The following is a 25882-nucleotide window of genomic DNA, read 5'->3' on the forward strand; positions in this document are numbered from 1 at the left end:
TCTTTTTGTTGTTGGTTTTTTTTTGTTTTAGATTTTGTTTTTGGTACCGGGGATCGAACTCAGGACCTTGAACTTGAGAGGCAGGCGTGGTGCCACTGAGCTAAATCCCTGGCCCACCAGCGTCTTTTTAAAGTTTTTATTTTAAGACAGGTTCTCACTAAATTGCATGGGCTGGGTTTAAACTTGTGATCCTCCTGCCTCAGCCTCCCAGGGATGCTCATCATGTTTATGCTCGGGTCTGGGCAAGTCAAGGCACCACACTGCGGAGTGAAGAATAAACCACAGAGAGACGCGGATGCCTGCGTGTTGGATGACGCATGTCTTCCTTATGTTTCACAACTAAATTCAGATTACACTGCGACCATGAAGTGAACTGGGAAGGACGTGTAGTGAGGGGTGGGGCGGTGCGGGGCCAACATCCCAGGCCTTGTCCCTGAGGGTGCATCTTTTCTCGAACTTTATTAGACGTTCAAAGAAATGTATAAAGCAAAGATGAGAAGATAATGACAGCTGTTAAGGCGAGGGCATGGGGTTCATTATCACCCTTATTTTTCGGTATATTTGAGTTGTTTATAATAAAACAGTAAAGCAAGCCAGGAGTGGTGGCACACACCTATAATCTCAGCACTCTGGCAGGCTTAGGTGGGAAGATGTCAAATTTGAGCCCAGCTTTGGTAACTCAGGGAGATCCTGTCTCAGAATTTAAAAAATTTTTTTTTTCCTTTTACAAAGGGCTAGAGATACAGGTCAGTGTGAAGGTCTTGGCTTTCATCCCAGTACCCCCGAAATAAATAATGCATATTTCTCACTAATATATACACGTATCTCAGAATGAATATACATTTTCTAAGCCTCTGAATCTGCTTCCACAGACTGAGAGTAAAAGTTACACAGCAATGGAACAGCATTATCTTCATCTAAATTTATGGGTGTTTTCTTTTTGAGACAGGGTCTCACTATGGAGCCCAGGGTGACCTCAAACTCAACGACCCTCCTGCCTCAGCCTCTGGCTAAGTTTGGGCTTTTGAAAGTCAGTTTTATACAACATGGAACGGAGACAGACACGGTGGGGGCGGGAGCCTCTCGGGCACGGTGGCTCAGCTCGCAGCACAGCAGGGCACGGGGACCTCAGGCTGCTCCCCTCTTGGGGAAGGGCGGGACTCACTGCCTGGTCTGGGGGCCAGGAAAGCCCTGTGCCCCTGCAGCTTCCCTTGGGCTCCTGCAGTGCTCCCGGGCGCCCTGCGGATCCCACACAGAGGCAGGGCTGCACCAGCTGGAGAAGGAGCCCTGTGTCCGGGGTGGGGCTCCCCGAACCACATCTGCCCAGATGCCCTGGGGCAGCACCAGCCCGGTGAGACTTGCTGGTGAGGCCACCAGAAAAGAGACTTCACTGTGTTCCAGAATCTTCCCATTCTTGCACGTTTTCCCAGCTTTCAAATGAATCCACAGATTTTAATACAAAAAGTCAGGTAATTCAAACTTACAGCTCTAAAAGCAGCTGCAATTCAGCCACACCCCTCGTAGGTCTGCATCAGGTGCTCTTACACCCTCCTTGCTCCTCCCAACAATCTGGCTGCCCAGACACCGGATTCGTGGACCTGGAACCCCACTGGAAGGATTCCTCGGGGCTGGCATTTGTACCCTCTGACTCCTGGGTGTAGCATGGACAGACGGTGCACATCCAGAGCCAAACACAGCCCAGCCGGAAGCCGAGCTCTCTCGGAGCACAGCGCGGCTCATGGCAGCCTCTTTCCGGCCCTGCCACCCACCGCTCAATGCCCTGCATAATTTAAAAGCCATGCTGCCTGGTTGGCAGCTCCCGTGGCTTGGTAGCTTGGCAGCAACAAAGCCCAGGAGGCTGAGCCAGAGCCACCTGGCGCTGATGTACATGACATTTGCTTCGGGAGGAAGGCTCACCGCGCTGGCCCCTGTCGGGCGTCCCAAGGTCTGGGAAGAGTCACTTCGGAGCCACGCTGTGATTCCCACCACAAATGGTGGTAGAGCCCGTATCAGAGGGCTGCTGCGAGGACACAGCGACTGTGTGTGTGGGGCCAGAGCGTGCCGCACCTTGGCATCAGCAGAGTAACTGCTGGGTGAGGCCGGCTCCCACCACACCTCTGAGGCTGGGCTCCTGGGCCAGGGCCAGGGCCAGGGCCAGGGCCAGAGCCAGGGCAGGGCTGGGTACAGACAGTCCACTGTCACTTGCCCAGTGTCAGCCTCTCTCAGGCAGTGTCAGAGACGGCACTCACGAGGCAAAGACCGAACACAGACAAAGTCAGCAGGCTGCCCCGTCCCCCACCTCCCCCTTCCGCCCTGCAGGGCTCAGCTGGGCCTTGGCTTCTGGTCCTCATGCATCTGTCTCAGTGACTGACCCCATCTCTGGGCAGCTAATGCTCACCCAGGGCCACGGCGCGTTACTCTGGCATTGCAGCCGCCCCACGGTTAGGTCTGTCAGGAATTTAACCAAACAAATGGCCCTGAAGCAACCGAGAGCCTCACCTGGTGGCCCCGTGTGCTGGCAAATCAGCCAGGTCAGAAAGCTGAGCAGCCACTGTGCATGGTTTCCAGGACCAGGCTTTGCCTCCTCTCCCTAGCCCCACCGAGAGCCTCCAGCCCTCAGAACACAAATCAGGAGACAGGAGGAGGCCCTGGGGTGCTTTTAAAAACATCCACTTGTCATATGTATTTTTGTCCCCTGTTCTTTACTGCCACAGGTCACAAGGATGTAGGCACTGGCCTGCAGGCGCGAGGAGCAGAGTGGCCCACGGGACACTGGGCCTGGGCACCCTGGGCACCGCGCTGGGACTGACCTTTCCCTCTCGGCCCCTGCCCTTGACTCAGATCCTCCCTGCAGGTCTCCGCCCACCTGACACAGATTCTTTTAGGTCCCACTTCAGTCCTCTGTCTACTTTGAGACGACAAACATAAGAAAAAAGTAAGGAGCAACTGCTTTATGCCCGGTTTGGAGGCAACCATACGTACACTTTATTGGGCAACTACTTGCGCTTGATGACCAGCTGTTTCCAGGGCCAGCCCTTCTGGGAAGCAAAGCTGCAGAAAATTTAACTAGGCCAGCCTGGCCCTCCCAGGGACATGGGGGGAAGAGGAAGTGGGAGGCTGCCGTGTTCCTAACTTAGAGGCTCTCGAGTGACCGTCAGGCACAGAAGGTCGCGGTGTGTGCAGGGAGCTCCGTACAGCCCTGGCTGCGAGCCTGATCAGCCCTTCCTGTTGATGTAGGACCTCTAAGTGACAGAGGGGAAATAGTACAACTCCCAACCTGTTAGATGTCAGATACACTGAGTACGTGGTCCTCAGAATCAAAGAATGAATCCTAAGGAACAACGGAGGTTAAGAGTAGGAAATACTCCTTGAGAGGGAGAGACTGTAGCTCCTGAGAGACAGGAGGGAGCCCGAGTGGTTGCCTCAGACCCCACTTCACAAGGGAAGTTTTATAGAGCAAAATCACAAAGTGGGTACAATGTGGGACAAGACTATGATCAGTGAGATTACAAGCATAGCCGCTTAGGTAATACTGATCCAGTGGGGAAGCTGGCCATGTAGCGGGTGAACATGGAAGGAACAATGACTGTTTTAGGAAGGGATGGATCGGGAGGTCCTGGTCACCTGTGTGATGACTGACATCTGTCTAGACTTTCTTGGGCCAGGTGATACCACTTATCTTATCCTTATTAAGGAGGCATGCAGGCCTAGTCATTCCGTCTTTACCTTGAGGCCTGGCCTTCCACAGATGCGCCTCTGGGCCCAGCCGTGATGTTCTCACCCTCTGCACTGACGCCCTCCAGGCCCAGCCTCATCTGATGGCCTAGGATATCTCTACCTAACTCAGCTGTCTGTAATACTCAGCTGTCTGTAATACTGTCTGTGGGTTCTGTCTTAGCTTGCCCCTCTCTCTCTCTCTCTCTCTTTCGTTGCTGTCATGCACTGCTCTACAGAACTGGGAGAGGCCTCCAGCCACTGCCGAGCAAGGAACCAACCCTCCACCCAGCAGCTACAAACCACAGGAGCAAGCTTGGAGGCAGAGCCCATGCAGGTCACGGCTTACACAGACCTTGGCCTTGACAGCAGCCTTGGGAAGGGCCCTGCACCAATGACCCAGGGAGCACAGGGGATTTCTAGTGCTCATAAACTGTAGAAGAATGTGTGCTAGGGGTGTTAAGCTACTCAATCTTGCTATGCAGCAAGAAATAACCTTGCATCAGTAAAAGGGGCCCCAAACCGGACCAAACCCCGAGATGGCCCAGAGGTACATGGGGCAGCACCACTCAGCTGCCTGGGACACAGATTAGGGTGGGAGGGCCAGTGCACCTGGTCCTGGCCCAACCAGGCCGGCTCTGAGATGCTGGGACCACTGCAGGATGGAAGGCTCCAAAGACAGTCAGCCTGCCTTCACCACACCACCGGCCCTGCAGGAGCTCAGCAGAGCGGAAGTGCATTAACTGAGGGAGTCATGTGTCGGCACGGTGCAAAAACCGTGGAAGCCAGAGACAGTTCCTGCTCATTTGTTTAAATGCAACAGGCTTTCCAACCATAGGAGAGCACCAAGGTTGGGACTACTGGGAAGGGGTGACGATTCCGAGGACACACGGTGGGACTCCGCTCCCCATCCCGTCGGTCGCTCCCTCGACACTGATTGGGCCTGGCTGCACCCTGGCATCCGGCGGAGGACACGCAGATGGACTTTTGTCCACCGTGGAGAAGCGGGCCATCTGGGGCAGGCTCGTCGCCACTCTTAGCGGAGTCCCCAGCGCTCCCTCAGCTGCCCCTTCCTTCTCTGTTCCTGCAGGAGAAGACAGCGATGGCCCTGCCACAGCTTCCCGGCCGGCCAGGCCAGGCCCCAGCGACTTCTCTTGTTCTCCACATCCACAGATGCAGCCCGGCAGCCTCCTGCTCCTTTCTGAGCTGCGCTTCCCCCTGCAGTGCCTCTGCCCGGCTCCCTCGGCCTCTGTGATGCTGCTCTCACCCCCTTCCTCAGCGCATGTTGACGCCATCCTGGCCCAATCTTCAGCCTCTGACCTTTATTTACCTCTCCCTCCCCGGCCCTGCAGAACTGAGGGGACAGCTCTTAAGCCTGGGGTCTGACGTGGAGTTAAGGGAAGATCCTCTTGGCAAAGAGCCGGGCATTCAAGCTTACTAATCTTGCAGGCCCGGCAGGCTGTGGCCGAAGGGGATGAAAGGTCATTCCCGAGATAGTTTGCTTGTGCTGCTGACTCTGCTCCAAGAAGAGATCATGGCCCCCTGTCATACTTCCCATAGCTGCAATCCTGTTTGTCTTGCCTTGGTTCCCTTGAAGGAATAGTTCAAGGATGGGAACATCCTGAGAGGTGAGATTAGAGTGCATTCACAGAGAAGAAAACATTAAACAACACCTGCTGTTTATGCATTCACCCTAAATAACCGCTGTAAGTACTAAAAACCAAACAGACAGACGTTCTTACTAAAAACAACTGAGTTGGTGAGCCCTCTCTGCTACTTTCTTGAGCAGTATTTTTTGAGTTCATCATTTCCGTGGTAACCTGAAAGTTATCCCCACTACATACTACACAGGAGTCTGCAATTATCCATAACCAGACAAGAGCAATGATTTGCTTGATTTCTTGGTAATCGTTCTTTGCCAGCTGACGAGCATTTATTTCCTCAAGCCGGTCTAACAATACAGACAGCTTTCCTCTCTGGCATCTGGGAACAAAGAACCCCATTAAACTACAGATGAGATTAATTGGCCTGCGTTGCAATTTGTTATCGGTCTAGTTGGGCAGATGCCAGCATTCCCGCTGCCAGAGCCATGCAAGCTCGCTGCAATGCTCCATTTTTCTAGAAGGAAAAGTGCACTAATGCAATCTGCAACATCCTTGGAAATCCCAGGGCCGACAGGACAGACTCATCTGAAGGATGTTTCATGCTGCCGCTCTCTCTCCTGCTTTCCTGAGTCGCATGGCTATTTGTCAGGCGCGCCACGGAGCCAGAGGAGGAGGAAAGATCAATTCTCTGGTCCTTCGGATGCAAACGCTGACAGCACTGCCCAAAATGAGGCGTTCCGCTGTCACAAGCACCATTAAGCTGGAGACCCCTGCCAGGGTTAAGCCGGAATCTTGTGAGACAGACCAGGAATAAAATCATGAGGTTAGAGAAGTTACAGGAATTATTCCGACAGGAGATTTGGTAAAGCTGTACACCATCTGCTGCCACTGGGAGAGCAGAGTAGAGGTTACGTCCCCAGGGTTTTAGGTGTGCTTAGTGTACACACACGCACACACACACACTCAGACACACTCACATTCACACACGGTGATCAAAACATACAGTGAATGTTAAATGACAGAAATTATTATGGAAAAAGACGCATTGCAGTGAATCCCCTTCAAAATCGTCCCCCCCCGCTTTCAACACCTCCCCCATCGTTCTTGCCACTTTATGAAGCAACTCTGCAGTCCTCCTTCATGAGGGCCTTCACCAGGTATGATCAAAAATACGGTGAATGTTGCTGCCACCATCCAGTGGAAAGGCAAACTCGTAAAAACATGAGAGTCCTCATTCACCTTACTCACCAGATCTGGCACTGTGCAACTTCTGGCTCTTCCACAAAGTCAAAATGACCATGGAAGGAAACAGTTTGAATCCATTCAGGACATTGAGGCAGCCAGGACAGCACAACAAAAGACCCTTATGAAAGAGGACTCCGGAGCTGCTGCAGAAAGTGACAAGAATGATGGGCTAAGTGAAGGAAGGGGGCTGGTATTTTGAGGAGGGCTCACGGCAATGTGTCTTTACTGTAACCAATTTTTACAATTTACACATTCACTGCAGTTTTTGATCATACTGCTCGTTTGTGTATATATGTACTTAGCATATAGATGTACATACATCTAACACACACATACATGAAACATAAGAATCTAAACACGGAGAAGGCGGGGTAGTTAGGGACTTTAGCTCCTAAGCAATGACAGCGATGAGCTCCATGGGTTCTTTTATGCCCCCATGAGTCCCAGAATTACAGCCGGTGAAGCTAGTGACCCAGAAACACCAAAGAAGAGAGAGCAAGCAAGCAAGCCACCCGACTTGCTCTCCGCAGGCAAAGTACCAGGACAGCGATGGCCTGGCCAGGCAGGGAACCTTCAGACGACAATCACTCTATTCCATGTCACACCAAAAAGCCGCAGCTCCAGGAGGGTGTCCCCAGGTCTGAGTGGAGAGCTGGGCCCTCTCCCACTGAGCATTAATAAACAAGCCCTGACTCCTCTTTGCATTATTAGTGGTGCCCACAGGGAAGCCAGGACATCCACTTCCAACCAGGTGGAACAACATGGTCTGAGGAGGTGAAAGGAGATTCAGAAACTATCCTGGCTCAGTGATAGCAAGGCCACTCCTTCGTAGTGCCAGGGAGGCCCAGACAGGGCCAGGGTGGGTGGCCCTTCCACTTCCAGGCAGGGGGCATCACCAGAAGCCCGGCGGGGAGCTGTACTTCTATCCTGAGCAGCAGCGACTGGCCCCCCTCCCCAGGTCAAGGAGGGACACGAAGAGGCCCCGGCCTTCTGAGTACCGGCTTCACCTCTGGAGCAGTCTCGGAGGAGGCCTGCAAACAAGGTTTAAATAAGACGCAGAATCTTAAAGGAATACCCACAACACCCCCGCCTCAGTAGAAGATCATTAACTATAATACCACAAACCAGGAGGATCTGAGTGAATGAATAAAACTAATCAGCACCAACACCACGATAAGGCCCAACGTCAAAATCATCTGACAAGGGTTTCAAAGCAGACATCATCAAATGCTTCAGCGAGCACTTAGGAACACACTTGAATCAAGGGAGAAAAGAGGAAGTCTCAGCAAAGGAAAATAAGTTATAGAGAACCAAATGAAAATTGCAGAACAAAAAACAAAAACCCCAGCAAATAAAGAGCTCAGTAGCTGTGCTATAGTCTGGATGAGGAATGCCCCCAAAGGCCCTTGTATTAAAGGCTCTTTGGCCAGAGGGGCACTAGCGGGAGGTCATGGAACCTGTAAAAGGCGGGGCCTCAAGGGAGCTCTTCCGGGTCACTAACGGCACTGGAAGTGGGGAACCCTGGCCCCTTCTTCCTCTCTTTGTCTCTTCTGCCACCATGTGCAGCCTCACTACAGACCCCAAACCAACAAGGCAACTGGCCATGGACAGAAACTTCCCAAACTGTGAGCCAAAAGAATCCTTTTGTTTTCATAAGTTGATGGTCTCAGCGTTTATTGCAGCTATGGAAATCTGCCTGCCTACCAGATGGGCTCCCCAGGAGAGTGGACGGGGCAGAGCACAGAGTAAGGGGTCTTGAAGGCAGATCGATAGGACTTATCCAATCTGAACAGCCCAGAGAAAGCAGCCCGAGAAGATGAACAGAACCTCAAGGGAGTGTGGGACCACCAAAGGTCAAACGTGCACCCCACTGGGGTTTCCCACAGTAAGGACAAGGGTGCAGCTGAGTAATTGTGCCAGGAAATAATCCGGCAAAACAACAAGAAAGCCAGCTCATAACCCTATGATTCAAGAAGTGTACACCACACAAAAGGAATCTACTCCCAAACACATCATCAGCAAACTTCTGAAATTAAAGACAAAAAAACCTGAAAGCAGCAGAGAGAAAAAGTGCATTTCCCGTAGGCAGAAAACAATTCAAAGGACAGCAGATTTGTCACCTGAAACCACGAAGGCTGGAGAGAAGTGACACAACATTTCTCAAGTGCCAAACGAAAAGAAGTCGACCCAGAATTCTGCCTCCCATGAAAATATTCTTCAGAAAGAAAGGGGAAATCACAACAGTCCAAGTGAGAATTTGTCATGAGCTGACCTACCCTAAATGGCTAAAGACTTCTCCACTTGGATAATGACAGAAGAAGGAAACTTGGAACACTAGGAATGATGAAGAAAGAAAGACAAAAGCAAAGAAATGGGCAAATACAGCAGACTTTCTTTCTCTTGAGTTTTCTAAATTATGTTTGATGGTTGAAGCAAAAATTGTAACACTGACTAAGGTTATTCTCATTTTATATTTGAAACAACTATATTACAAATGGGGATAATTAGGTAAAGCCATTTAAAGGGATGTAAAGTTTCTATACTTCATTCCAACAGGTAAAAATGATCATATCGGTAGATGGCGATATGTTAAAATATAATGTCATAACTAAGTAACCACTAAAAAACTACACAACAAATAAGCATTCTATATAGATAAATCAGAAGGAAACTCTTAAAAAAAAAAAACTCAAGTAACTCAAAGAAAGACCGAAAAAACCCCTCAGAGAAACAAAAAAGGAAAGAATACCAGAAAATTGATTAATTAAAATCCTAGACTTAAGCTTTAATATATCAATAACTACATTAAATGGAAATGGTCTACATATATCAGTTAAAAGACCAAGATTGGAAGGCAGGGGATTTAGCTCAGTGGTTCCGGTGCCTGCTTTGCAAGCGTAAAGTCCTGAGTTTGATCCCTGGTACCAAAAAATAAATAAATAAAAGACCGAGATTGGCAAAATGGATTTTTTTTTTTTGGTACTCGGGATCGAACTCGGGTCCTTGCGCTTGCAAGGCAGGCAGCGGAACCACTGAGCTAAATCCCCGGCCCCTGCAAAATGGATTTTTAAAAATGATCCAACTATATTGTTATGAAAAATACATTTCAGGCCCGGGGATTTAGCTCAGTGGTGCCCCACCTGCCTTGCAAGTGCAAGGTCCTGAGTTTGATTCCTGGTGCCAAAAAAAGAAATGCATTTCAACTATAATGATACAGATAGGCTGAAACTAAGGATACAGAAAGATAAACCATACAAAAACTAGTCACAAGGAAGGAAGAGTGGCTATGTTAATGTAAGCTAAAGTAGATTAAAGGGAGTGGCCATATTGACATAAAGTATGCTTCATGTGTATTTCAAAGTCAAATATACTTCATGTACAGTTCACAGTAAAATATGATAAACAGACTTCAGAGCAAAGACAGTTACCAGTGACACAGCATTGAAAGGGTAAATCACCAGGAAGCCGCAGAGACCCCAGGTGTGTATGTAGCAAACAGCAAGAGATAATATAACTGAAAGGAGAATGGACAAATGCACAGTTACTATAGCTGAAGATGTCAATGGTTCTCTCTCAACAACTGACAGAACCAGAGAGGAAGTAAAAGAACTTAACATCATCCAGTAGGGTCTAAGTGGCCATTTACTGAACACCACCCACAATGATAACGGAATATACAGTACTCTCGAATCAGAGACCGTGGCAAAACTGCAACAAAACATAACTCGGATCATGAAATAAACCTCAAGAACTGAAGTCGTACAGAGCATATTCTGACCCCAGCAGGACGAAACAAGAACAGGAGCTCTCCAAAAATGAGGGAACTGAACACACCTAGATAAGCCAGGGATCAAGGAGGTTTCAGGGGAAATAAAGAGATATACGTAACTGAATGAAAATTAAAATTCCACACATGGGACTTTGCAGGACCCAGATAAAGCAGAGCTCGCATAGGAGAGCAGAAAACCCTCAAGCCAATAGTCCATGTACTCGCTTCAAGAAACTGGAAAAGTAAGAGCAAAAGAGACTCCAAGTCGGCAGAAAGGAGAAAATAATAAAGAAGAAAATGGTCATCAATGAAGTTGAAAATAGGAAAAACCGCAATGAAAAATCAGTGAAACAACAACAAAAAGAATCAGTAAAACTGACAAAGGAAAATGGCAAAGAAACAAGAGGGAACAAATTACCAACATCAGGAACAAGATAAAGACTGCAGACCCTGCAGGCATCAAAGGGACAACAGATATTATGAACCACTCTCCGTCCACGAAATCGACAACTTCAGTGAAATGGACAAACCCTCCAAAACCACGGACTACCACAGTCTCCTGACGTGAGGTACACAATTCAAGTACCTGCACAACCGCTAAGAAAACTGAGGTCATCATGAAGAACCTCCTGAGAAACAAAATCCCCGAGCCCAGATGGCTTCACTGGAAACTGCTACCACATATTTAAAAAATTAACACCAGTTCTATGTACTCTCTTCCAGAAAAGGGAAGGTCTCCTAACTCATACTGAAGCCAGTTCTACTCTGACACCAAAAGCAAACAAAGACATCACAAGAACAGAAAGCTACAGACCAACACCCTTTGTAAATATCAGTGCAAAAAGGTCAACAAAATAGAAGCAAGGAGCACCGAGCAAAATACAGAAGACATTGGCCGGGAATTTAGCTCAGTGGTTCTGCTGCCTGCCTCGCAAGTGCAAGGGCCCAAGTCTGATCCCTGGTACCCAACCCCCCCAAAAAACCCCAGAAAAAATGATACACAATGGCCAAGTGGAGTTTATTCCAAAGGTATAAGGCTGATTCAGTATTTGAAAATCAATGTAATCCACCATATTAGCCAAAGGCATTAGCTAAAGAAAAAAAATCACACTATCAGTTCATTTGATGCAGGAAAAACGTCTGACAAAACTCAGCTCCCATTCATGACGAAAACTCTCAGAAAATTAGAAATAGAGGGCACTACCTCTACTGGATAAAGAATATCTACCCAAAGCGTACAGGTGAAATCGTCTATAATGGTGAGGCTCCAGATGCTTTCTTCCTAAGGCCAAGACCAGGGCAGCTTGTCTGCCCCCACCACTGCTGTTCAACACACTGTACAGTTTTATCTAGCACCGTGAAGCAAAAAAAGGAAGTAAAGGCAGGCAGGTGCAAAAGGAAGAAATAAAATTGTCCCTACGGCAAATGACATGGTGGTCTTTGTAGAAAATCTGTGAAAAACCTGCTAGAACTGAAGAACAGAAGACAAGCTTCATATCACAGGGACACATGCACACCCCTGTGTACAGCAGCATGGCTCACAGTAGCTACGTCTGGGAAGCAGCCTATGCGCCTGCCCATCAATAGATGAATGGATAAAGAAATATGGTGTTTACACCTATGGCATGTTACTCTGCCATAAAGGATAAACTTGAGTCATCTGTAGGAAAATGGGGGCACCTCGAGACCATAATGTTAAATGAAATAAATCAGACACACAAGTTTAAATATTGCGTGGTTTCTCTTATATGAGAAACCCAAATTATAACTAAAGAGCAAAATAAAAGATAAGAGGAGCTAGGCAGACAGATCTTTTTCAAATGGGAAGTGGATCAAGAGGAAAGAGGGGGGAGAGGGGGGAAGGGGATGAAAACAGAATTAAGATGTGTTACATACACAAAGGAATGTGATTATTATGTAACACAAACGTGGACTAATGAAAATAAAAATCAGTTGTATTTCAGTACACATAGGAGACAAGTATCTCACAGTGGTTAGGATTTGCCAGTTTCGAATGACTGCGTATGGTTTTGCGCCTTCGTACAGTGGCATAGTGGATTTTGCAGGTCTAACTTGAACGGAGGAGTGCACCAACGACCCAGTGGGCACACTCAGTCACACGGGTGTGCACAGGCAGCATCTTCCCCTGGCTGGAGTCAGGAGGTGCCAAGCACAAGAGGATCACCCCACTGGAGGGCTTCGAGGAGAGGCTGGGAACCAAGGAGGGCAGCTCCAGGGCAGAGGGCATTCCCGGGCAAGCAGCCTGCAAGGGGATGGGCATCTCCCCTGTGCGTGCCAAGATGTGGGTCCCCAAGGGTGACTCCAGGAATGGTCTGTGCCCAGAGCATCCAGTAGGGAGCACTGAACCTCGACTGTGGCCTGGCCAGACCCTAGCAGACATCCCTTTTGGGCCCATCCAAATTTCTGACCTACAGAAGCTGTGAGATGATAAATTCATGTTATTGTAAGATGCGAAGTTTATGGAAATTTGTTATGGTAGCAAAAGGAAACAATGCAGGGACCTGTCTCTTACAAACAGCTATAAAAGACACTCTTGGGACAAGTGGGAAATTCATATATGGACTGGATATTAGATATGATGTAATTTCTTAGTTATTAAAATGGCATTCCAGTTAGGGAGGAGAAATGTCCTAATTCTTCAGACAGAAATACTGGAGAACTTAGGGACAAACTGTCATGATGTCCACAAGTTACACTTAAATAATTCAGGGGAAAACACACACACACACACACACACACACACACACACACACACACGTGCGCGCCTGGCTTAGTTCTTTTAAATGTGTGCTTTTATTATTCAGTTATGATCCATTTTATGTCTGAAAGAACTGACGATGAGCCTGTATTCTGAGTCCTGCCTAATAAGGTCTTGGGAATAGAAAAACAAAATGACAGACCCACTCACTCAGAAACCCAAGCTTTAATGAGCCTTCTTGGTAATTTGGATGCCTGCAGAGTTTGGGAGCCGCCAGTCTAAGACTGATCACAAATAATCTTTGTTATTTCCATAAAGTAACAAACTCATCTTCATGAGTGGCTCCCTTTCGCACGTGGACAGCTCCCCGAGTGCACACACTCACATCTGCCTGCTCCCCCACAGGCTGGACTTGGCTGAGGGCAAGACTGCCCCTGACCCGGAGCTGATTCAGCTGCAGAGAGACAGGTTTCACCTTTACTTTCCAAAGCGCTAGAAGTGTGACCTAATCTCTCCGGTAACAAGAGGTCTTCGCTGGAAAAGCAGCTGCAGTTCAGGGAGTAACAGGCCACCCGCCATGTGCTGATGGTGCGAACCATCACCTACACTCAGGTCCCCAAGATGGGCCCAGATTTGCCTCCTGGAAGTGCGTAACCAGTCTGAGGTCAGCAGTTCTATGCCCGTAACCGGATGTGCACCCCGTGGGCATAACCTGCCTGTGCTCACGTCCACCAGGCAGGACAAAGTACAGGCCTCGCTTCGGTAAACCCCCCCCCCCGCCTGCCTCTCCAGGGAGGGGCAACGAATCCCCGACCCCAGGCCCCGCCCAGTTCCGCACCAGCTCCGAACATTTCCTGTGCGCAGGTCAGTGCCAAGGGTTAAGGGCCACATCATTTCAGCTAAAAAAGTCCCCCTTTCCCCTCCCGAGCTCCAGCCCCAATCCGAGGGAAATCTTGCGAGAAAAGGTGAATTTTCAGGCAGGAAAATTAAATTTTGAGGCAGAAGCAGCATCCAGAGCCAGAGACGCAGCCGATGAACGTTTCACCTCCAGGAAGACTTGAAAGGGGCCGCAGAGTGGAGCATCTGAGCGCCTCCTACGTTGTCAAGGCAACCGGCTCAGCGCTCTGGCAACAGGAAGCTCCCAGCCGCGTTCTCAGGTGCTCGCTGGCCCCCAAGTTCTTTTTGTTTTAAGCTATTCTTTCAATTCTTTTAAAATGAAAAAACATTTAATGGTGTATGTATCTTTCTATTACTCTGGAGGCCTCGTTATTTCCTGTAGTTTGATCCTTTCTATCAGACATCCAGTCCTCTACCTAAATAAGAAACCAAGTCCTCGAGGGCCTCCAAGCAATAATAATCCGTACTTCGCAAGTGCACTGAATTTTGTTGGCTTTGAAAATGAACTCAGGCAGAAATGATGCAAAGAGCCTGTGTGGATTGGATGGAAAGGGTGCTGCTCCGGAACCATGACAATCACGTGTGGGTGAGGAAGAGAAGCTAAAACAAAGACCCAAAGAATTGTGGGCCAAGGCACCCAAGGTGGGAAAAAACCCCTTAAAACACAAGCATGGAAAAGTGCAAACTGGTCTCCCAGGATGCTCAGGCATTGTTCACTGTGCTAGTGTGATGATGGAATTGTGATTCTAAGAAAGTAAGCAAGCAAGATAGACGGAGTCTTTGTGTTTTAGTGACACATACTGAGCCCATTACAGGAGGCCTTGTATCAAGGAGAGAAAGTGAGAGAAAAAGGAACAAAGATTCCTGTGCTGACAGCGGGTGCAGTGGACCCTGAGTGCCGTCCTCCTCATGTGGGCTGGGGGGTGTTGATGGGTAAGCTTGGGAGGGCTCCGGGCTGCCCAGAGGCCTGGCCCATGCAAGGCGGGCTCTGCTGCCCTGGACACCCTCCACCCGCCACTCTCCCCCAGCAACAGCCCATGTGCAGGAAGAGCATGAGGTACGTTTCGAGCTCGTGTTGGGATAACTGTCTCGGGAGGCAGAGTCCTGTGTCTACCCCACCTCAAAACAGGCAAAGCAGTCAGCCTTGGGCAGACATGTACGGAGGACTGAACAAAGACGCCGGGAATCACACAGCGGAATTTAAAGTCCTGTGAAAAAGGAGCCGAATGAAAACACAAGGTCTCTGCAGAAAGACTCAGAAAATAGCCAACTCTTGATTATGCCACTGAGGGAAGGCAAGGAAAGTTGAGTTCATTCACCGTTTATACCCAGGCCTGCACTACGTCTCTCTGCTGTATTTTGATTTTCCAACGGAGCATAGGCGTTTGGGGATACTTGGCAAGGACACAGACACACAATGGAGCTCTCCTCTGGCAGAGTCCAGAAGGTCTCCAGTGTGACACTGAATCCTATCTGGCTTGGAGGGTTTCTCTTCTTCCACTTGTCTCACTATGAAAGGAACTCCTAGGCACTGCCCCCAGAACAGTTACAGAGATGATTCCTGAGGAAAACCAGGCCTCGGGGCCTAATTCAGTCAAGACTCACAGACCCTGCTAAGGTAGAGCCAAAAGTCACACTTGTTTCCTCGGCCCCAGCAGGAAGTGAATGTGTCCTGTTACAAGGAACTCAGCGGGCTTCCCTCGGGCTAGCTCCTAAGCCCAGTTCTGACTGGACCCTCTGATTGGACCCTCGGTGTGCAGTGCTGCCTCAGGCTGGGTCTTAATGTCCCCAAAGCCCCTGTGTGGGGCCCAGCTTGGCACTTTGGGAGCTGGGCCCGGTGGAGGCTTTGTGTCCCGGGGTGTCGCACGCACGCTGGGAGGGATGGTGGGATCCCGGGCTCCTCTTCTTCCCTTCTCTCCTTTGTTCCTGGCCATGAGGCTGGTAGCTGTGCTCTGCCACACACTCCCTGTTCGATGCACAGCCTCTCTGTGGGCCGAAAGCACCAGGCCCAATGAGTCATGGACGAGAACCCCCGAAACTGTGAGCCCATGTACACCTTTCTCTCCCTATGCTGATTATCTCGGCATTTGCTGCAGGACTGGAAAGCTGACTCACACAATGCAGTCCACACATCCCCAGAAGACTGATGTTCTAGGAAGACCCGCCCCATTACAGGTTGGAATTTATTTCCTCTTTACTGTTCCCTCAGTAAATGCTCAGCTAGGCACACTCAGCTTTCAGTTTGTTCCCTTCCCTCTCCTCAGTATGCTGAAGGCTGCTTTAGGGACCAACGTGTGAAAAAGTGAAGCCAGCGCTGGGCCTGGTGGCACACACTTGTGATCCCAGCTCTTGGGAGGCTGAGGCAGGAGGATCGCACCTTCCAAGCCAATCTGGGCAACTTAGTGAGACCTTATCATAACATAACATGCAACATACCACACCATAATAATATAACTTAACAAAACATAAGGCGTGAGGCTGTAGCTCAGTGGTAGAACACTGGCCTCATATGTGTGTGGTTCAATCCCCAGTACTGGAAAGCCAAAAAATGACAACAAATTAGGTGGTGGTGGTTACATAAATCTATGTATGCAATTAAACTGCATGAAACAACTGCTACTACTATTATACACACAAGTGTATACACACACACACACACACACACACACAAATGATTTTATGTAAAAACTAGAGGAATCTGAATAAGACTTGTGCATGTTCAGTGTCCAGCCTTTCGGTGTTACCATATTATGCAAAACCATCCTGGTACTACCCTGACAACTTCTTGTGATCCTATAAGTACTCCCCAAAATAACAATAATGAGGATAGTGGACCAAGGTCTACTACAGAAAGAAAAAAAGATAATGAAGAAACCTAGTCCCACGAAGGTGTCAGGCAGAGTCAGGCTGATGTATGAAGTAGTGTGACTTTATGGGGTGCAAAGCAAGAGTTAAAACAAAATTTTAAAATTGAAGAAGAAAGGACAGTTGTGATGACTCGTGTCCAGATGTCCCCCAAAGCCTCCTGCAGTCATGGGGGCTTTTGGGAGGTGGCTGGATCTAGGGTGTGTGATGCTGGGATCGAGGATGCGATGCCAGGGTTAGGGTGTGAGTGCCACCCGGCCTAAGGGTGGGCAGCCTGGACACAAGCATAAGGGATGGAAAGAGGGCTGTCGCTGGCTGCTTGCTGCCTCCTGCCCGCCTGCTCTGCGAGGCCCCTCTGCCAGGTCACCCGCCTTGGAGCAGGCCAGCTATGGACTGAAACCTCTACAAACTGTGAGGCAAATAAACCTCTCCTCCTTGAACTCTGGGGGTTGAGTATTTTGTCTCAGCAATGAGAAAAGTACCTAAGACAACAGTTGGTTCTAAAAAGTTTACTGGTAAGCACTCAACTTAAAGAGCATTACATTTAAATAATTATATATAATTATAAAACTGGAAGCAAATATTAAATGTTTAAGAAGTGAAACATGATCAGAAAAACTGCACTATAACTATTAGGCTTAAAATCTCAATATAAAGCAAACAAGTAAATAAAAACATTGAGAATAGACTTACAAAGTAGAAAATATAACTACCACTACTTTCCTTATCTTAGGAGGGGGCCAAGAAAAATATTATTTTATTTTTTATGTTGATACCAAATATACGCTGTTTTAAAAATCCCAAACCCTTAAAGCAATCTCTTAACAGAGTATAAAACAGAGCCGGGGATTTAGCTCAGTGGTTTTGCTGCCTGCTGTGCAAGCGCAAGGACCCGAGTTCGATCCCTGGTACCAAAAAAAGAATAGGAGAAAGCATTTGCAGACCACATATCTGATAATGAGCTAAAGGAACTCCTATAAAACAGTAGCAGAGTATAAAACAGAATCGGTATTTTTTAAAACTCTAGAGGAAAAAAACCAAAGAAAAATCTAAAATGCAAGATACCATGAAAAAAAAAACCCAACATTTAAAACTTTTTAAAAATTCTGATTAGCAAATAGGGGCTGGGGGTGTTGCTCAGTGGTAGAGCGCTCACCTCACCTGGCCACAGCCCTGGGTTCCACCCCAACACCATGAAAAGAAAAGAAGTTATGAAAATAAGTACAAACAACTTTCCCTTTCCTGTTAAAGACAGAGGCTCCAGATTGGCCAAAAGAAGGTTTCCCCACATGTTTTGCCCAAATTTTAAGTTTTAAATTAATTCTATCTGGGCTGGGGATGTAGCTCAGTGGTTCTGCCACCTGCCTCGCAAGCGCAAGGTCCCAAGTTTGATCGCCAGTTCCAAAAAGAAAAAACATAAATTAATTCTATCTATGAACTGATATATCAAAAGAAATCAACTAATAAAGTCAACTTTAAAAAAAAAATGGATAAAACATATCAGGAAACAAAAACACAAGAAAGCAGGCATGGCATTGTTAATATCAGACAATGAGAAGACTAGTGATCAGGTATTAAAATGAATTATAAACCAACTGTAATTTTAAAAGCTTAGTACTGATACAGTAACCAGTACGTCAAAAGGACTGAAACTTAGTGTCTAATAATAGTGTAAAAGAACTTCTACAATAAAATAGACTTTTATTAGGTGAAAAATGACATTTTACAATGCAAAAACAGAAACAACTGGTAATTTAAAAAAGTCTTTGCAAGGTAATAAAACTCATTAAGGCCTTCCGAATGAAGGCCTTGACCTAACTGGGTTTGGGTTAGTACTTGGCAATTTCGCTATTCCTCTGGAAAATCTGTTTAAGTGAGATAAACGTCACTTCAGGTCAGACGGTGCAGCAAATTATGAGAAAAAAGTTCACTTTCTAGAGCCTTCTGGACTTCAGATTCGCAAGAGAGGGACTGAGCACCTGCGTGTACAACGGAACACGGGCCTCTACCTCAGTGTTAATCGTAAGAGACAGGTTTGAAAAGTCATGAAAGAGTCATAAAAAGGAAAACTACACAGCTTTAAAATCACTTTTTCAAAGAATGTTTAAAAAGATGTGAAAATATTCAGGAATACTAAAAAATGAGTAAGATTTAAAAAATGAGAACGTATAGCTCAGCAGTAGAGTGCTTAACTAGCTTGTACAAAGCCCTGATTCAATCCCCAGCATCAAGATAGATAAAAAAATAAATAAGATGAGTTTATCTTTATAAAAGCAAATCATAACAGATGTTTTTAATTCCAGAATAAAAGACTGTAAGGCACCAAACCAGGAGATTAAATTAGCCACCTGACTACATTTAAAAAATATTTTTCTGTATTTTCTAATCTGCTGTGACAATCAGGAAAACAATTCAACAGTTTTCAAGGCACTTGAGGCTGCCTTTCCTGGACAGGATTAGGCCTTTGCCACTCAGGGGACAGCAAATCCACATCTGTCCTCAGGGACCCTCTTGTCCCTGCCAGGCTCGGGCACCACCTGAGAGTGGTCTCTGCTACGTCCTCGTCACCCATGCCCCGCTGGCCCCTCCGGACAACGTGACAGAGCGCCAGGACTTTCCTACCTCTGCCAAATGAAGCACGTGACCTGCCCGTCAGCAGTGCAGGGCACCAGTGGTGCAATCAGAGCTTGACTTTGCCCACACCTTTGCCTTACGCAGCTACAGAAAGAAACAGACCAGCAAGGCCTGTCCAGATGTCTGGCTTTGGCCCTTTTCCACTGTACTCATTAGATTTCAATCATTTAAGGAACTGTGGGGCACAGGGAGAGCAGAGCTCACCGTGCCCACCGTGGAGCTTCTCTAGACTACAAGGACACAGCTGCGACAGAACAGGCAATGAGACCTGATGATTCCGGGGGGCTGGTGCATGCTGAGAGGGGTGGTGGCACGGAAGGGCCCTCGTGGGGGACAAGCAGCGGTCCCACTCAGCCACAGGCCACTCCTCGATGGCTACAGGGTGGGCGCTTGGCCAGAGATCTGCAGGGTCCCTTCATGGTTAGCATAACACCCTGGCCTCTGGGGGTCCCCCAGGTCTGGCATTCTCCACTAGCTTTGGTGCCTAAAGGTTTCCAAGCCTTACGCACCCAAAGGTCACACGCGACAGACTCTTTGGGCTCTCTGGAGCCTCCATTCCAAACTTGGAAGAAAACATAAATAAACAGCCAGTCACATACAGGTTCGTGGGTGGACAGTTACTCTCTTGGATGCAGACTCCATTCATCTTTTCAAACTATTGCTCAGATGAAGAGAAATCCTGTGCAAAGCTTTGGCCACACATAAATTACTTGTGAAGTTCAATGAGACGTTAACTCTTGTAACTTAACCCCACAGAAAATTACTTGATTGCATGATTCTTCTGTATTTGTGGAGTGCGAATCCTTCCGCTCTCCCTTCTCCCATCCAGAGCTGAGGGACAGAGCCCCATGCAACACCACGGCCTTGCAGGAAGAGGCGGACTTACCCTATCCCAGCTGAAACACAGGCCCAGGCGGTCAAGCTGGCTCCTCATGTGTTTAATGTTACTGTGGGACAAAGGGAAACAAGTTTGGTTTGGAGTGCGGGGTTAAAGCCACAAGCAAACTACACTTTGAGAATGTGGAGAGAAACTGGAAAAGTCTAGATTATTCAAAGGGGCTTTAAGTGTTGTTTTGCCCCAGCAGAAAAATTTTTATCACTAAGAATCAGTGAAAATACCAATATATTGGAAGATGCCCACTATTTGGCCACATGCACAACCCACTGGAAGCCAGAGTGGTCTTGGCCCTGGGAACTGGGCTCTTCTCCTCCTGGCTACGCAGAAAGATAGCCCCTTGGGTACGCATACTCCAGACCCATCCTATGTCTATATCCTGTACAGGTTTGAGCCAAGCAATTACAATTTTAAAAGTGAATGAGAACAGAAACTTTAATGGTCAAATTGTGGGAATTCAAATGATTGGGTTGGGGTGCAGCTCACTGGTGAGGCGCTTACTCAGCCTATACAAGGCCCTGGGCTGGGTCCCAAGCACCACAAAAAAGGAAATAAACCAAACAAAGACACAGTGCTCTGTCAATCAAAATCTAAAACTCAAAACTGCCCAACAATTGGGCAACAGGGAGATAAGTTAATCAATTTAGAATATAACATGGAATAAGGGAATAAATCATTTTTAAAAGACCTCATTCATTTCTACTGCATCTTCTTTCAGTTCCAACACACTGAAAACATGAAGAGCATGATCTCTGACTGACTGATAACAGTTAATTTAATTCCAGGCCCTGAGCTAAAGACCGCAGAAAAGTGCTGCACCTTTATTCAGTCACATGAGGTAGCAACGATGCCCATCTCTCAGGTAAGTGAATCAAGGCACAGAGAGGTTAAGCAATTTGTTCAAGGGACCAGTCCCCAAGAATGAGGCGGCCCTGCGACCCAGGCAGCCCGGCTTGGGCTGGAAAAGGGCCGGGCGGTGAGCACTGCGAGCTCCACCACAGTCTCTGTCACAACTACTCAACTTTGCCACTGTGTCACGAAAGCAACTGGGGAAGATGCACAAATGAGAGCAAAATTTTATTGACAGAAACAAGCAGGCGAGACTGGCCCATCAGCTACCATCGGCCAGCCTCTCCTCGGGCTCACATCACACTCAGGCCACATTTGATCAACCGTGAGTCAAGCTTTCTTCCCTTCCCGCATCCCTTCCATTAACCTAGAACTAACTATAACTGGAAAAGTAGAAAGTGAGATTAAGAGGAAAAAGGGAAACAGGAATAGTAGAGGGCGGCAGGGAATGTATCCTTGGACAAAAGACAGCGAAGGGAGGTGAAGACCGAGACAGGCTGCCAGCCATGCCCAGCGTCCTGGCCTTGTCCTCCCTCCCACGCGGATGAGCCCCTTCCTTGAGAGAAATAAAGATGAAGAGTTAAAAGCCAGAGAAAATTTTAGTAGTGTTCAAACACAGGTCAAACTAAAGTCAAGAGGACAAGAAGCATTACAGAAACTGAATGCAATTCTTTCCTCCCAAATGCAAATATGCGAAGGAAGAACTTGGTAAATAACAGCATCCAAATGAATGTGATGTACAAACACCAGCCGTCTTGGATCTTTAGTAGATAAAGAACAAACACCTGCTTATCTCTCGATAGGCTGTAGGGTTTTCCTCTGCTTTCTACTTCTCCTGTATAGGCTAAAAACGAACTTCAGAGTTTTGTTTTTTGGGTTTTTTTTGGTACAGGGGCTAGAACTTGGGACCTTGTGCTTGCGAGGCAGGTGGCCGCACCACTGAGCTAAATTTGGCGGCCCAGGGTTTTGTTTTTTGCATGTGGCTGTAAACACGTACCTCTGTGTCCAACTTTGTGGGTGTAAGTTCCTCTCGATGGCAGCATTTTCAGCAGGTAACCCAAAGGCATCCCATCCCATGGGGTGGATGACCTGGAAGGAAGAGAGAAATGCCAGCCATGGCAAATCACTACATCCACAAGCAGCTTCCCCCGGGGCGGACACACTTTACCCTCCTTCCCTGGGTGATCCCCAAGTCTGTGTCGCAGGCAGCCCGAGATGCCAGTGCAGCAGGAAACCTAGCAGGTTCCACACCAAAGTGCTTATCTCTGAGGAAGGGTTTTCATGGGGACATTTTCCTTTCTCTTTCTTGTCTGTATTGTCTAGAATGAACCCAAACTGCTTTCCTGCAATTACAAGACGTTCTTCTCAGTTTCAAAAATCTGTATATGTAAAATGTGTAAGCTTTCAAAATGCTCCTCCCGGATCAGAAGTCTCCAGTTACCGGACTGTGCTTTCTCAGATGGCAGCGAGAAGTCACCCACAGCTATACACATTTCAACTTACTGGAAACTAGATAAAATTGAAAATCCAGCTCTTCAGTCTCACTGGTCACTTTTGAAAAGTGTGACCGCCACTCGTGGCTGGTGGGTCCCAGCCAGAGGGTGCAGGTACAGACCATTCCCATGGCCCCAGGAAGGCGCTGGACATGTGTCATGACTGAGGGCCACTGGTGGCTCCCAGCAGCCCTCGCTCTACATTCACCCACGAAGGTCCGTCCAGCTTCTCCTGGGTGGCCCGGGCCACTCTCTCTCGTGAACTCACCTGAACCCGGCACACATGCCCACCTGGTGCCCAGCACCACACCTGCCCAAGTTTGCCCTGGACCCCAGAGCTCTGCTCTTCTCCCCTCTCCTGTAACCGAAGCAACACCCTTGACAGGCCCTTGAAAGGCGCGTCACCCATTTCTCCCTTCCCGCCCTATAGTAAGGAAGGGAATCCCATTCCTACACAAACAACCAGAGATGTGAAGATTAACCTGGGAACGTGCCTAAGGACAGAGCAGAACAGCTCCTGAGAAGGGTGTAAGGAGATCTTCTGACCAAGCTCTGTATGGAGTTACAGTGATTTCTAAGCTGCCCACCCATTTTAAATCGGTTGCAAACCACTAGCTATGCTTTGGCGTAAGATATGCTTCAGGTGCAGCTTCCTGGTCTATGCTGTGGGGGTGATGATGGGAACTACCTCCACAGGTCACTGGGAGGACCGAATGAGTTAACGTAAGACAGTGCTGAACGCAGTGCCTGCCAGACAGTAAAGTGCTATGCTGAGTGCTGGCCATCAGCATAGTCACTAAAGATGACTGCTTTTGAATCCTTTCCGGTAAGATATTTCCATTTTCCAAAGGACAAGAAATCTCAAGATCTTCAAATGCAAAACTTTTGAGATACATCTTCTACCCCATCTCCCTTATTTGATAGTTTAAGGAAATATGAAAATATTCCTAGAGGGCCGGGGATGTAGCTCACTGGTGCTGCACCTGCCTGGCAAGTGCAAGGTGCTGAGTTCGATCCCCAGTACCAGAAAAAAAAAATTCCTAGAAGTGGAATTACAGAGTAAAAGAGTGCAAGGTCACTAGGAGTTCTGATGGACAGAAACAGAAGGCATCCCCAGGACGCCGTGCCAAGTCACACTCCCAGCGCACGTGAACACCGAGTGTTCTTCCGGCTGCAGATTCGGCCCGAGGCCTCTCTAGGTGCACACGAGTGTCACCCCGAGTGTCACCCCGGCCACCTCTGCCTCGGGCTCCCGAGCACCTGCGATTCAGTCTTCCAGACTGGACTCATCTTGCAGTCCCTGCTGCCAGATCTGCTCTCTCCAAGGCCTGCACCCCTTTGGGGAGCCGGGGCTGCGTGCAGTCAAGTCAGCCTTACGTTATGCACACGGTTATTGTGCCGGGGTCAGGAGTCCAGTGGAGTAAGTCACCCAAATAACGCAGGCTGCCCATGTACATACCCATCTGACTCCCCGGCTGGGGAAGAGGAAGTGCAACAAAGGCCTGCTCTCGGGGCCTTGTGTCCTCTGCAGGCCTCAAGGGCAGACCTGTCCTTCCCTGAGTCTGCACAAAGAATCTCGCTGACCGAAGCCACCTGAACTGTTGAGCATCATAAGCCACGATCTCTGTGGAGTACCTGGCACAGCACCCAGCACAGTGCTGGCACTCTACCGAGCGCCAGCTGCTGTCACCCATCTTTTTGGTCTTTCGCATCTCACATCCCCAGCACCTGAGTCAAGACTTCAGCCCCTGTCTCCAGCCACATTCCACATGATGGCTATGTGACAAGAGGCAGGGACAGTCCTTACCTCAAGGTATCATATCCTGTCTCGGACATTCCTCACGGTGGGGCACTTACGGCGCGTCTCTGCCAAGGGCCAGAACCAAAGCAGGCCGATTGCGCAGCTCAAAGGCGGAGCCAGCCACCGGGCCTCTGTGCAGTCATGGGCGAGCGGGTCTTCTTTCCCAAATAATGAACGGCTCACACCAGGTGACTGAATTGAAGGTAGTCCAGCTGTTCTTGCCACAGCTGGCTGGAGCTGGGCCGGTCCATCAGCTAAGGGCAGCTGCCTCTGTGCTGGGCAGGAAGGGCCCAGTCTCCAATCACCCTGGGCAAGGACATGGCCCTGCAGTGGACTCTGCCATCTGGGGGTGGCGAGCACCCGACAGCTCACTCACATCCACCTCTAGAGGACGCAGGCTCTGGTCACCAACAGCACCGGGAGCTCTGAGCTGCTGCTCCCAGGAGCCTGGCTGCCCTGTCTTGGGCCTCATTTCCGAGGCCTGGGCATTTAAGCACCCCAGGTTTCCTGAGATGATTCCTGCATCCCTACCCCATCTGAGGTCAATTGCAACAGATCCCTTTTCTGTCTGATGTTTTTCAAATGGTAAATGCAGCACAAGCCGAGCTGAGCCAGGAAATGACGGCAGAGTGAGAGGGTGAGGCTGACCCTCCCTGCCTCCCACCGCCCCGCCCTCAGCTCCTGGATGTCGGGGACCCCAGCGTTTGTCTCCTTGCAGACACATGAGCATGTATGCGGGAGCTTGCTGATTTTTGTAGACACAGAACCCATTCTATCGTGGATGCCTGTGCACAACATGAGAGCATGCATGTGGGATATCTTTTTAACTACTGCTCCTCCAATGTCACCTGGTCCTGGTGCATTCGACCTTACAGATGGGCCGTGGGAGCAGAGGGAGGCAGTGCCTGCCCTTTCCCAGGCTGGAGCCAGGCTGCGTGCTGGGGAGGGAGGGGACTCGCTTTCTCTTTCGTCAGGAGTCACAGGGCCGTGGGTGGCTCAGCATGACCTCGTGGCGATGTCCAGGAGCAGAACGGGCCCTGGAGACAGACAGGCCCTGAAGAACTTCGGGCCCTGGGCCCAGCCCCACCAGCCCGGCTCTGACACTTGCTCGGATCCTGTGCACTGCACCTAATTGAGAAATGCAAACAAAACCCCCTTTCCTCTTGAGCTGAGCTGAGCTGAGCTGAGTTTCAGACCTGGGCAGGAAAGAATCCTAACTAGAACAGACACCATTTAGGATGCAGCTTTCCTTAGAAACATTCTCCTGTGTTCACTGTCAAGCTTTGCAGTTCTTTTTCTTTTTCATTTTCAAGAGCTTAAAAAACAATCCCAGTTTTGGATTACTAGAAAGTTCTGCATACTTCCACAGCCAGCACCTGAGGTCTGCTTCCAGCTGG

General features: G+C 48.7%; 1 protein-coding gene across 7 annotated transcripts in view; it reads right to left on the minus strand.

Annotated features, from left to right (window-relative positions):
- The window catches only part of Lars2 (leucyl-tRNA synthetase 2, mitochondrial), a 106274-nt gene that overhangs the window by 61580 nt on the left and 18812 nt on the right, over window positions 1-25882 (minus strand). For all 7 annotated transcript variants that reach the window (XR_002394455.2, XM_021257236.2, XM_004835045.4 and 4 more), the window contains 2 exons: window positions 22189-22280; window positions 20334-20394 (listed from right to left, as the gene is read on the minus strand). Coding sequence is in view for 6 of the 7 variants with exons in the window: in XM_021257236.2 (XP_021112895.1) it covers window positions 20334-20394; window positions 22189-22280 (153 nt within the window). In the remaining variant the exon portion in view is untranslated. The remainder of the gene's footprint in view (window positions 1-20333; window positions 20395-22188; window positions 22281-25882) is intronic.

This window comes from Heterocephalus glaber, unplaced genomic scaffold (genome assembly GCF_053883595.1).
Source record: "Heterocephalus glaber isolate CG9 unplaced genomic scaffold, H.glaber_assembly_v1.0 deba00001504, whole genome shotgun sequence".
Lineage (NCBI taxonomy): Eukaryota > Metazoa > Chordata > Mammalia > Rodentia > Bathyergidae > Heterocephalus > Heterocephalus glaber.